Source organism: Lissotriton helveticus, chromosome 7 (genome assembly GCF_964261635.1).
Source record: "Lissotriton helveticus chromosome 7, aLisHel1.1, whole genome shotgun sequence".
Taxonomy (NCBI): domain Eukaryota; kingdom Metazoa; phylum Chordata; class Amphibia; order Caudata; family Salamandridae; genus Lissotriton; species Lissotriton helveticus.
In genome coordinates, this window is record NC_136068.1 from 173,763,844 (window position 1) to 173,778,105 (window position 14,262).

Below are 14,262 nucleotides of genomic sequence, written 5' to 3' on the forward strand. Positions count from 1 at the left end.
AGACTTCCCCTTGTGAGGAAGAATGTCTGCCCCACTGATTTTTTTTCATTTAAGGTATTCAAAATGATGAGTTTTCACTGTAATGTACACAGTACTACCTTAAGTAACCTAATGCACAGTAAGCAGGTATTTAAATCAACTCATTTATATAGAATCATTTCTGCAGTTAATGCAATAGCATTACATTTGAATACTTAATGTATTTCAAAAAATTAAATATATTGTTTTGGAATCAACAGAGAATAGGTGACAGGTATTAGTTTCCCCAAAAATGTAAACTTAGTTTTATTTAATGCCTTTCATTCATGACAACATACTGCATTTATTTTTAATAAATCAAGATGGCAGCATAAGGCACAGTGTAGACACATGCACAGTCCACTTACCATCTGTTTAATGGTTAAAAAAAACAACTATAAGTTTTACCAACAGCCCAAGTGACGTCATTACTAATGTACATAACATGATTGTCCCCAGAGTTTGTCTTGGGAGGAAAGAACTATTAAATTAGAACGGTATAACCCCCAATAGTTAAAAACACAGGTACAAGAGCTTAATACCAGAGTAATGAGAATAGTTCATAAATTAAAAAAATACAAAAGAAAATCAATATTTCACTCTTATTTCCAATGAGTCCTGCATTTGGTAATGCATTGTCCAGTGAGCGTACCCAAGAGTTCAATATCTAGCATGCCCTTTCCCCATCCAAAAGCAAAAAAGCTAAAAGGTCGACCCAGAAAGTATGGCCTTTCTCTGCTTATATAGAGTCAATGTGGCCAGTGCCTTCGCGGTCAGGTCCTATTCCAGCTATAAGCTGTCTCTTTAGCGTCATAGCTGGGTGATCCACCGGGGAAGCCATTTTGCTCCAGCGCGTCTTGAAAGAAATTATGATAGATCCACCGAAGGCCTGTTTTCTTGGAGTACAAATCTGTATTTCCATGAGACAGTGGTTCAAGGACCGGACAGTGTTCTTGATAAAAGTCTGCACACTGTTTTTGACTTTGGAGCATTGCAGAGTAGGTTCAGCTAGATTCCTGGTGTGTGGTGAAGCCCATTGTGAAGACCTTCTCCTCTGCTACAAGTACTCCAGTTCCAAGGCATGTCTGAGAGCCTCCAGGTCAGTGTGGCAGGAAATTCTCCAGAAAGGCATGTTGTGCTAAAATGGAAGTTGAAAATTAGCTTTTAATGGTGTGTAAAAATCCAGAAAATACCACTGAAGTGCAACAGTGAAAATAACTGTTTTAGTGTGATTAAATGTAGTAAACCAAACACAGAGAAAAGTCTCCACATAGTCTGAGCATACTCAGCAAAAAAACGCATTACATAATGCAGAATACCTACTACTAAGTGGGAGGCATTTAGGAAGGTAAGGAAGTGCCTAGGGAGGGATATTGAGGGATTTGGGGAGGGATTTAGGGAGGTACATGCACACACAATAGGCCCATTCTAACTCATAAACTGTGTTTCCATAGCTACTAAGGGCCAACAAGGAACAATACACAGCTGTAAATATACTCCAGCTCAAGACTCGAGTGAGTTCTGCACCACACATGGCTAACCACTGAGCAACCAATGTTATTGATCACGCTCCCATAGAAATAATGGAAGCAGGAACTTAAAAAACCCACCCATGGGAAATAATGTTAAAATAAATTAATTTACCTTCAAACTTTTAAAAATATATATAAGTTGAATTTGTGTCTGTGTAGTTTTTATTTTAGCATACAATAGTTTAATAATATCTCTTTAATGTAAAATTATACAAACGTCATTTGAAATATGCATATAAAATTAATTTAAATTAATAATTCACATAAAAGCATATTCACTGATTTTTTTAACTTTAATTAAACTTTTTTTTTACTTTTCCCCATACGTTAGCATGGGAGATCGCTGCCTACATGTGAACAGTTACTAGTAGTTACTTCACACACACATATATTTGTCTTCACCCACCTGGTGGAGACATGCAAGTTTACACTTTGTAGTAAATGTACACTTGTAAATTGTGAACAGCCCAAAAGGAGTACATTTATTACAACATGTAAAAGTAAATGTGCACATCGTCTACTCATGTGCAAATTTACCTTTGTGAATAGCCCAAAATGTCTTGGCCAGACTTAAAAATACTTGGCTCCGTAGTCAGCCAGTGTCAAACAACATTTGGACCCACCAATACCCACACCCATAAGATTGGGAAAACTGCTCATGTACAAAGCCTCCAATACTAATTAAATCTGTAATTCTTGGTAATCAACTGATATAACCACTTTAAATTCATACTAAAATGTTATTGTGTTTCAACTACACGCATACAGGAGTAGTGCCACTTTGAAGTATACAGCACTAGAGGGCATACTTAAGGTATGCCATGTGAGGGATATTTGTCATATCATGCAATGGGTCAGTGGAATGGGTAATTGCAAAATATACATTCGTGGTCTAGTCCTAGACAAGCTTAGTTCGTTTTGTGGGGACATGTGACCTATTACTTGCAGAAGACTGGGCTCGATTATATGACCCACCAAAAGTAAAACTATATCAGGTTTTTACACTACCCATAGTTAATATGTATTGGCGAATTTACATAAAACACTTTTCAGTGGCAATTAAATGCACATTTGTTGGTGAAACGTTTCCTGGAGTTTATAAGCCATTGAGTCTAGAGCCAGACCACAGACAAAGGCAAAAAGTCTTAGTGTGCACTAATAATGAATTCTGGATTTTTTCAATGATAACCAATACATTTTGCTACTTTTCAGTGAAAATTCGCAATCATCATAACAAAATTTCTTCCGTTTCTTTAAATTTCAATTTTTTATGCGGTGCTTTACATTACTCAGAACACCTACGGACATAGGCTTGAATGTAGTGAAGAGTGGTAGGTGTGTGTCTATGAACAATCATTAGTTATGGGGAGTGTTATGCCACAATATCGTGATCAAAATACCAAGTTACTCAAATTGATGCCTGAAATATCTGATGGAGGAGATAGTAATAAATTGTTACCTACCATGATGATATTTCGGGAGTCAATATTTTGGTTGTATGATATATTTGTAAGTCGATATTTGGGAGTGGATATTGTGACATACATTCTTGATAGGCAGGACTTGATTATGGCTTGCAGTTGTGTTAATCCACAAGCAAATATGCAGTAAGCAGTGCAGGTGCATTATGGGACATAGACGTGTGCTGAGAAGATAACTCCAGTAGGGGAAATGGCAAAGTAGGACTGAGTTTAGACGATGATGCCTCGTTGGTTCCATTTATAACCATCTTTTTTTTTATTGACAGTTGAAATACTGACTCACAGATAGTTCCAATCCTACAAGTCAATAATTATAAAGAGTAATGTAGGAGTATGTATGTAAACTATGAAAAGGCAAATTTGAATATCATCACATTCCAGATATTGCCCTTTTGGCAAATTTGAGGCCTCTGCCCTCCTGCAGGTGGGTGCATTTGCGGTGACCCGGGTAGGCTTTGCTTTCTTTGTGATACTAGCGACAACTGTGTATTAAGTACTGAAGGTTACATCACTGTCTATATGCATTCCATGGCTCTCTATAATGTATTAGAATGTTTAAATAATTTCTGAAAATAGCGGCCTATGTTTCCATTGATGTTTGGCACTTCTTCACGTAAGAAACAGATAGTACGCCTAGTGGTTCCTATAAGAGAAAACGCGTAACGTGTTCGAAAAATAAAATCTTTGTTTGTATGACAGAGAGGTACAAGTGTCTACCCCAGTTATAAAACTTTTAAGTACAACAATCGTTTTCTTGAATGGGGAAAGGCCTGCATCTGGGGCAAACCTACACTTTCCTTCCATAAAAGGTATCATCAGTGCTTGATTGTCCTGATAAGCAGCAGAGAGAGAAGAGTTGGAAGAGACCCTTTCGACTGGCTTTATAGAGTGTTTCTGCTGCAAGAGAGCGCAGCCCTGCTGGAAATTCCAATTCGCTAGTGCATGCATTCATTGTGCTGCATCCAATTAGAAGCACACAGACTTTTGGACACTGGGTTATAGGGGTCTAGACTCTAGACCCATATAACCTAGTGTCCAAAAGTCTGTTTTATCCTCTAGACTCTAGAGGATAAAACAAGGGAAAATATATTGATTAAAAATGACGTGGGACATTCTTTGTAGCGGTTGAGTCCAGACCCAAAAACCATTGTGCCTGCACCTGGAGTGTATAAAAAAAACATTTGTAACTGGTAATCAGGATTTGAATCATGAAAGCTTTAGATGTGCTGTATTTCCTGAGCTGAGCTTGTATAAAATGTTCATGACTTTTAGTTCATAACAACTGATATAATGCCTTCTCTGCTGGTGGTAACCATGATCCCAATTAGCATTCTGTCTTTGCATATTCATTTCCATGCTTGAGAATGTTGGCTTTTCCCAGGATTCAAGCATGGGTAGCTGAAAATGCAATTCCAGAACTTTCACTAGCCACACAGAGAGGACAAGTGGCCATTAGTGAACTGCTTTGATCTGTTTGGTCCTCGAGGTAGGTTTCCTGGCTCTGAAATGAGTTTTACTTTCTTATTTTGAACAAACACATGGCTGTGCACAGCTAAGTGGTCTGAGGCTGCGTGTAAATTTATCACCGGTTGACAGGTGAATTAAAACGTCTCACTAAATCCGAGTGCCACAGGCAAAACCGGGAATGTCTCCGTGCGCCATATTTTATACAGCTCAGGTGTTTTGAAGTCTTTCCTAATGATTTTCATCCATCACATCCGTGACAGGCCTGGGGAAGAGTGCTCCTGCTAATGGGCGACGGCCCTGAGCGTGGAGACACCGGCCGCAGGCCTCTTGAACCTGTCTGCCAGGAGCGCTGAACCCTGGCGCGGTCTCGACGCTCGCGCCAGCGTGAGGTCTCTGATGACGCTGGTTACGCCGATTCGCTGACTTTGAAGTGAGCTGCGCGAGGCTGTCGTAAACATTCGTCTTCCGTCACTTCACTCCTATAGGTCCAGCGGGAACCCTCCTCGCGGGGCCCCACATGCTGACTTTAGCATCCTCTGGAGAAAAGATCAATGCAGTGAGTTATCCAGGCACCTGAGGTCTCAGACTTCATGACGTGAAGCCTCTTGTAAAATGGAGATCTGTAAGGCAGGTTAATTCGACAGAGCAATCCGGGCCTGCTGGATTTTTGTTTGTGACGGACAGCGCGAAAAAGCTCTGTATGTCCTAACCTCGAGTTGTGTGTACATCTGTGCACCTGTTATTTTCCTCCACAGATATAGAAAACGAGAGCACATTATTATCTGGGCGGCAACATGGGCCACAAAAACAAAAAAAAAACAAAAAAAACGATACGGCCAGGAGTGAATATTTTCCTTGGTGCTGTATTCCCTTTCTACAACGAGCTCCGGTCGGAATGGGGAATAACACAGTAATACAACAGGCTTGTCACCGCCCAGAACTGCAAAACTAAGGGCCATATTATCAAGAAAGGGCGATACATTATCGCCGCTTTTATCGGCAGGAAACTGCCGCTAAAGCGGCGATAATGGGCTTGATAATATGCCCTTGTGAATTCCCATAGAAGCCTAGGTTTACACCAGAACCTGGGCTTCTATGGGAATTCATAAGGGCATATTTTCAAGCCCATTATCGCCACTTTAGCAGCAGTTTCCTGCCGATAAAAGTGGCGATAATGTATCGCCCTTTCTTGATAATATGGCCCTAAGTGCTTTGAAGTCTTTAAAAACAGATATTAAATAGGCGCACAGAAAAACACTGTCAGAGTAAAATTTGCACATGACTTGAAATGCTTATTGAGCCACAAAACCGTGATGATGCCCAATGCAGTATCACTGACCAACTCAGAAATTTGATGCCACCTAGTTAGTGATGATATGAAACTGCTGTAAAAAGCCTAGAAAATGGCTGCAGGTTCAAAATTCTAATTTGCCTGTGGTACTATAATTCTGTGGGCAATTGTTGCCACTAGGGGCCTCATTTTGATGTCAGGTGGACCGCCACAGACAGTTTGTGATGGTGCGCCTGACAGACATGCATTTTAATGCAAGCAGTTGGACGGCAGAGGTTGGGGAAAAGACCGCCATCTCCAACAAAATCCAAGATCCTTTGCGGGTGGCAGTCTGAAAGGCGGCGCCTGAGTGCCGTAGGGATTAGGATGTCCTTTTCTGACTGCCTTTTCATGGCACTTCGACCGCCATGAAAAGGCAGATGGAATCGGACTTTGTGGGCCCCAAGCAGGGCCCCTGTGGGCCACTGCTAAGTGGTCCTGGGGGCACATATGGTGTCCCCCTACACATCCATGCACCGTGTACCAGGCGCTACATGGTGACTAGCACACGGCTACAGCCACCTTCAAACAGCAGCAAGGAGTGGTACACTTAATCCTCATCGCTGAAACTTTTCATTCAAATTTACTTTCCATATCTAGTTTTTTTATTTATCTTTTCAACCAGTAAGCCATCCTTTCCTTTTTAATCTTAACTTTTGTATCCTGCATCCTTCCCCACCATTCTTCATTGTTAGATGCAGTCTCGGTTTGCAGAATGTGACGTCAAACGTTGCCTCCTGGTCACCCTTAAAGGGATGGGAACTGAGGTCATGCGGTGGCCCTTAGGCATTGTGCGGCAAGTTGTATAACAGTGTAGACAATGACCCTTGTTCCAAAAACTCTGAGTGCCCCCCAGTCGCAGCACTCTGAGGAATATTCACTGCGGCAGAAATGTTGCCCCAGAAACATTTGGGAAGTGGGAGATTAGAAATACAAACTTTAAAAAATATCTCAGCTGAAATCATAACAGCCCATTTCCTTTCATTTAATAACTTTCATATTAAGGGATTATTTTATAGAACAAATGCGTGAAAGTCCTGGTGGGACTCATAAGTGATGAGTGAAACTCCCCGTAATGAGAAAGGATTTACCCTAGGAAATTGTTCAAGATGCTGGTGATTTGGCAAACACGTGGATTTACAGTTAACATAATTTAAACCAGCTCTAGGTTAGGTCTCATTCATTATTCTAATAAAGGAAAAATTGACGTGCATTGAAACTGAACTTAAGTACCAGAAAGCTTCATACCTTTTTTGCTCCTTGCTCCTCCTCAACACCATCACCTATCACGACATACACTGCTTTTCTTCCAAACCTCTGCATTATTCTTTCGAAACAGTTCTCTTTCCCTGAATGATAGAAAAGATGTGAAGAGTTAGTATTTCTCCGATGCTCATTCACAAATAGTTTCCAGAAAATTACCATCTGTTGCAAATCTCTAGATGTAAATATGCGTGAACGCACAAATGCACACAGGCGCCAGTGTGCACACGCAAACACTCACACACACACACACACGCATGTTGTAACTGAAATACAATGTAATTTATGTTGTGTTATACAAGTAGTCTAAATGAGAAGTGCCTTTCTGTATTTCTGCATAAGGTTCTTGACAATAATATTTCTTTATTTAACATCCACAGGGGTTTACATAGTACATATAAGCAGGACAACCTATTTCATAGTAGTTACAAAATCGGTGGGTTCAGATCTGAAAACCACCTCGACTTAGGCAAGTGAGGTAAATCATACATTGAGTCCTGCCATGGAAAATCACTAAATAAATGACTTGCTCGTATGAATGAATGAATGAATTGTGAGATTTACAAAGTGCGCAGCTTCTACGAGTGTCCCGGCGCTAGGATATCTGCCCTGTAAGGAATGTGACATCTAGTCCTGTGCCCCGGGAAGGAGGGGGGCAGGTAATGTCCTGAGGCAAAGTTGCTTGTTTTGATATTAGAGTGTCCTGTATTTTTTGTATTTTGTCTTCAAGAAAATTACTCAAATGCTCACAGAGAGTAGTGCTAGTCACCAGAGGGAGAGCGGAATGTTTGGGGTCTGTTAAATTCGAGATAATACTAAATATTCCCTTGCATTATTGTTAGCTTTTTCAATAGAGTTGGTGTAGAAAGTGTGTAGAGCAGCTTTGAGACTGCCATGGTATATACCAATTACCCGTTTGTAGTGGGTCTTATCTGCCTCGTATGAGTAGATGCAACGTTGAAGGAGTAAGCTGTGAATGATGATCTGAGGCATGGTATAATATGTGAATTCTGGGTGGTTTGAAAAGAAGTTGTCACCAGCAGCTGAAGTTGGATTTGCAAGTCGTCCGGGCACAGCGCGGCATCGTCCGGAGTATGAAGCTCAATATAAATTCAACATTACAACTCAGAGATGGGCGAGCCATTTAAAGTTCGAGCCAGGCTCAAACCCGATGCCTGGCTCTGGCTCAGCTCGAGGTCCTCTTGGAACCTCGACCCCAAAAGTGACTAGCTTTTATGGGACATGATGTAGTATTGCAGCTAGAACTGCCAACCATGTATCTTGAGGAACCGGGCTTGAATCCCTGCCTTGCCTCAGCATCCTGAGAATCCCAACAAATCTACCCATGATGAAAAGAGAAAGTGTAATGTGGTCTATGTCAGTTGTGAATCGCTCTAGTGTCCTTGGACAATGTTCACTCTGACTGCCTGTTACGCCTGCTTTGTTCTCAACCTCCAAAAATTAAGTACAAAACTTTAACCTTGCACAGTATAGTTATCAGGGATCAACTATAGCTTCATTGCTTGGCCCAACGCAAATAGTTTATTTTACTGCGCCTTCTTTTAGATCTTTATCACATATGAGAGGACCTTCAAGTAGGTCAGTTCAGGAGGTGTACTGTACAAAAAACTTGTCTTGTGCTTGATTTAATAGTCTTTAATTTTGCCCCATCTAGAATATAAATCCAGTCCACCTATAGGGTGCATGTGAGCCCTGACTTGGGTCTTAGTTCAGTAATAGTATTGTTATAAAGGTGGGGAGAGAAATGTGTTCCCATTTATTATTAAAAACTCTCCTTTTAAATAAATATTTAACCAATAATCTGATGTACTTAGGTGAATCCCTCCCACACAATTAAAGAAACACACTTTCCTGAATTTTTAAGACACTTGTAATATTCTTTGATCCTTGTTACATGATTTACATGCCAACTATTTCCAGAGCTCGGCTTGTGCACGGGCTCTTAAAGTCAGAGCCGACCCATGGCTTGGCTCTGCTGTCCATGTCCAGTGCTTAATTTGTAAAACAATACGTGCCAGGACCCTTGTCAAGAGGCCACTACTGCTTGCACTGATCATTGCCCCTATACATGCTGACAGTGACAGAATCAACACAACTACTAAACAACACACCCTACAAGTATGACATTACAGACTAGTCCAGACTCCAAAGCTACAATAATGGCTAATGCAGCAGATACTAGTCATTTTTAATGTTCAATGAAATAATAAACAACTGTTGTTCCGTTAAATCTCTAATTTAGATAAGCAGTGCCAGACTGTCATAAGGGTCGGTATTGACAATTAAGTTCCGGTGCCGAGCATGGGAAACCACCGGCTAAAATTAAGCATTGCATGTTACTTTGTTGATCGTCCACCTCACAAATGAAATAACACAGGGCAAGTATGTTATCTAGCTATTAGGTTTTAACTGTAGGTCCAGAATTCTTGAGTTCCAACTATTATTCTCTAATTCATAAAAAAAAAATCATCCTAGGCAAGTTATTTTGACAATTAACAAATACCTGCCAAGGAAAATGGCTAACTGCTCCACGACCATATAAATAACCAGACATTTAGATTTGTGAAGCAAACTGATGAATCAGGCACGTAGGAACCACGCTGACTCTGTAATCATTATGGCAATGGTTGCAATGCTATTCCGAATTTGGACACTATGTGAATGCGCGCGACAACTGGCACATACTTTGTTGCGAAAGGAATGATGAAGTACATCCCACTAGCAGCTGATGCCTGCATAGTTCCCATTTATTGCATGGGAAACATGCTTCAGCAGCCTGGGAGTGTTTTTGTAATACTTTCTCTGTGCAGGCTAATGATAGCATAAAATGACTGTGTGGTGTTCAACTACTAACAAGCATTGGCAAAGCCAATAAGGCTCACCTCATAAACCAATTGGTTTTGCCATTGTTTTGTGTCCATGCTTTGCAGCATCAGCAAAGTGCAAAATGCTTTTTGATGCTGTGTAGCATTAGCAAAAAAAAAAAAAAAATGAGCATGAAAAAAAGGCATGCCGACTCAGCTCAGTCAGTCTCTAAGTACGCAAAAGGTGATGATAGTACCACAACATCAGAGGCACAGATGCACACAGAAAACATGCCATGCCAGAATGTTTCATTAGATTACTCCCACATTTCATTGCTAACGGCGCAGTCATCAAGTGTGTATATGCTGACACAATGATACCAGAAATTTTAAGGCGTGCAAGGACTATCCATTGCACTAGTGTTCCTGCCTGCCATTAACATTTAGACAATTAGGCCTAGTTCTTCACAATAAAATGGGGAATAAATGGAAAATGGGTGCTCTCCCCTCTCTGACATCCATGATGCTTTGATTCTTGGTTGTCATTCAGAGTATCTGAAGCAATCTGCCAAAAGGAGTGCGTTACCACTGGAGTTTTCAGCCCTGTTGAACTTACATCAATGCACTTACAGCTGCAAGCAGTACGTTGTACAAGATGTATAGCAGAATTTTAAAATCAAAATAAAGATCCACTCGCTTAAAATCTTTCTGAAATTTTCCAAGCCAACCCAATATTTTATCTGTAGAGAGTTTATCTATTGAAAGGCTCATAGACAGAAAGTCAAAGGTTGACTATGTTTGTGTCAATCTCACACCTTTACTATCCAGCTTGTACAATGAATTCACTGCTGAGAGAGCATTAAGGACACTATCTGCCTCTTACTTCTAACACATCCTCTCTTTGTTGATATTTATAGAAAAAGAACAGGACAAATGTTGAGTCTCAAGCACTTCGTTCATATTAGCGGCTGTAATAGACAGATTAACTCTTACCTGTCTTTGTTGCGCTGTAAATGTTTTCGATAGGAAAGACGGTGCCTAGTCCATACAGCAACACTTTAGCCAGGGCTGGTATAAGCTGAGTGGTAGTGACTAATACATTAACACAGTTTGGTCTAAAGAAAGAAAGAACATTGATTAATAAAGATAAATCATGTGTTTCAAACCACCGCCCCCCCCCCATTATTCTATCATTAATCTAAAGAAAAAAGAGAATTGCTTGGTCAAGGAACATCCGAGACTGCTGTAAGATAGAAAACAATGGTCTGATTAGACCAGCCTTCAAAATGCAGCTGTCTCCTCTCTATTGCTACCAATAGTTTAAAATATAAGGAGTGGACTATGGCTGCACCCAGAGGACTATGGGGCTTATATACAAGCCCCATGCGCTGCCGGTGCATCACTTTCAATATGGGAAAAAAGTGACATACCAACGGCACAAGGGGCTTATAATTAAGGCCCTATGTTGCTTCCACCTCATGCTATTGACTATTTGGTGTATCATTTTACCTACTATGTCCCGCTTGCATTGTTTTTTCATTGCAACAGGTTTACTTTTAAATGTTTTGGGCCTCTGTGGAAGAGGTGTGGCGCTGCAGCCAGGGTGCCTGACTCCGGACCACGGGGTTCACGGTTCAATCCCCAGCACTGGCGGCAGGTTAGCCCAGCACCATGTGGTTCCTGACGGCCCCCAGCCCCGGGACACCTCTCCGGAGGTAGCTGTGCGCTTTCCAAATGCTGGTATTATATAATTATGAGTTTGGAGGTCCATGGTACTGCCGAACCCGTGACGGCGGTCTCTGGAACACCAGACTGGTGGACCACCCACCGTTTACAAATACGGCAGTGGGACTGCCGCAACTGCCGGGGATCCCTGATCCCGCAGCGGTGTGAGGGTGTAATATGCTGGCGGTGCTGCTGTAGCACAGTCAAGCATATTACAAGTTTCCTCACTGGGACCCTTTTTATGGCGGTGAGCCCGCCATGAAAAGAGTGGCGGTGAGGAAACTAAGGGGGCACTACAGGGCCCCCTGTCGCCTCTATGCCCGGGGGTGCATGCAGAGGGGCACATGGTGTAACCCCTGAAATTTTGCACCCCCTATTCCTGCATGAACAGGAATGCACAACATTGTGCATTCTGTCCGTGCAGGAACAGGCTGCAGCGCTCCTCTGGCGATGCCTTTCTAAGGCTCTCTTATGAGCCTTAGAAAGGCACCCTCATGGGACTGCCACCGTAGGACCACCCGCCAGGATTACAACTCGTAATCCGGCGGGTGGACTGACTTTGGGGTTGGTGGTCTTGGAGTAGGGAGCCGGTGTGGGGGCCCACTCCAAGACCACCACACTCGTAATCAGGCCCTTTGTCATGAATCAAAATGCATAAGGACCTATTGGTTTGGCTAATGCTTGTTTAGTAAGGCGTTTCCCCAGACTGAGCTTGCCTCAAGACTCCCTTAGGTCTGAAACTGCAGAATTGAGACTGACCCAATTAAAGACAGATATTGCTATTACTGCTGCAAGCCAGCAGAAAACCCAGGCTAAGTCATGGTCATCTTCATGGCTTAACCTGAAGTAAATACGACCCTTAGAGTTTAAGATGTCTAGTGAACATTACCTAAAAATGCAGATGCACTATGAAAAAAACAAATACATCTATACAAGTTCTGTGCATTTATAAACTGGAATTCATTGAAATATGTGATGCTTTGTACATTTCTATCATGTGGAAAGAAACAATATAACAACTGCTGCCCAGATCTTCACCAGAGGCAAGGCAATTTGGATTCACAAGATAATGCTTCATGTTGAAACACCTAGTGAGGGTATAACGGCAAGAAGAGAAGAAGGGTGCACATTTTTAATAGGAGTGTAACAGGGAATTGGGAAATGATGAGTGAGAATCTGGCAGTAAAAATGCAAGAAATATTTGTTGTCCTCTGAGCTCATGGTCTGGTAAAGCATAAGTACCATATTTATCCAGTTCTAGCTATTCCTTGAATGTAAATCTAACAAATTCTTATTGCAGATATATTTCAATAGTCTGAACCTACTATCCCTGAGCACAGGTACTTCCACATGTGTTATTCAGCCGTAATTCGTACTTACCGGGAATGTATTAAATTCAGTGCCTTCAGTGCATGCGTGAGCCAGAGGTCTGTCAGGGCTTCCATCTCTGCTCGAAGCTGAAGCCAGGCTTCCCTTTTAGGTGCACCTATTAAACCTGCAACGTGAAGTGAGAAAGCCACATAAGTATAGTGTGAAATGCATGTATAGGTAGTAACTGAATGTGTGAGTTTAATGACATTAATCAATAAGGGTTTTAAAATTCAAATAGACTTGGCTTTCCAAAAGATGTTGTGTTTGGGAGGCAATATTCAATGGTCCTGCAGCTAAAAAGACCTGGTTTGTAATGGAAATATATGTTTGCTTGGAATCTGAAACATATTTTCTCCCAGTGATTAATTTATTTAAAAAATGTAAGTGTCAGGGTCCTCGTCAGGAGGACACTGCAGCTTGCACTACCCAATGCCACTGCCAATGCTACCAATGACGATACCAACACAAGTACTAACCATCACACTTCTGCAAATGTGACATTCATACTATTCTAGGCACCCAAAGCTATAAGAATGGCTTTAGGGGCAGTTATTAGTAAATTGAACTAATAAACAACAGTTTTTTTCTTCATCTGAAAACTAGCCAGCAGGTGGCTGACTGTCATAAGTGCAGGTGTTGAAAATGAATTGCCGGTGCTCAGTACTGGAAACCACTGCCTCAAATGAAGCACTGTTTTCTTCAGATCTACATATGTCCCGTGGAAGGTGAGGTGCCAAGTCTTTCTCAGGCTTATGTGGGTCAAGTGAGTTATAGTGCGTCAGCGAAAAAATTCAAGGCCTAAATCTGTGCAGTGTTCAGTGAAGGATTTCTTGACACAGCTGAGTTGTTGTGCCATTTGGGTGAAGTATCCCAGGGAAAAGGCACTCAGGGGTATGGGTGCTACCTGAAAAGAGAGAATTAGGAGCTGGCCAATGTGTAATTCTGGTGAGACAGGGCCGTGAAGCGGGTAAGAGGATGTGAAACATTAAGATAGATTGTCAGAGGGTGAGGAGCACAATGGACCTCATTTTTAGTTTGGCAGTAACACAGATAAGGGTGATTAAAAGTGGCTGCTCCTCTGCTAAGGCGGAGGAGAATCGGCCAACTGCTTTTCAGCAGTGCAAACAAAGAAAAAGAAAATGGTAGTAACAATGTTATTATCATCTCATTTTTCCTTCCGAGCCAGGTTAGGGCGGGGTGGGGTTGGGTTGTCATAGTAGGAGGAGGAAATATGTGCATTTAAATGCGCA

The 14,262-nt window shown here is 41.6% G+C and overlaps 1 protein-coding gene across 3 annotated transcripts in view; it reads right to left on the reverse strand.

Annotated features, from left to right (window-relative positions):
* Nucleotides 1–261: 261 nt before the first annotated feature.
* The window catches only part of EYA2 (EYA transcriptional coactivator and phosphatase 2), a 309,526-nt gene continuing 295,525 nt past the window's right edge, over nt 262–14,262 (reverse strand). For all 3 annotated transcript variants that reach the window (XM_078651875.1, XM_078651877.1, XM_078651876.1), the window contains exons 13-16: nt 13,022–13,136; nt 10,910–11,031; nt 7,077–7,177; nt 262–1,156 (exon numbers count right to left, since the gene is read on the reverse strand). In XM_078651875.1, the coding sequence (XP_078508001.1) occupies nt 1,076–1,156; nt 7,077–7,177; nt 10,910–11,031; nt 13,022–13,136 (419 nt within the window). In that variant the 3' untranslated portion in view covers nt 262–1,075. The remainder of the gene's footprint in view (nt 1,157–7,076; nt 7,178–10,909; nt 11,032–13,021; nt 13,137–14,262) is intronic.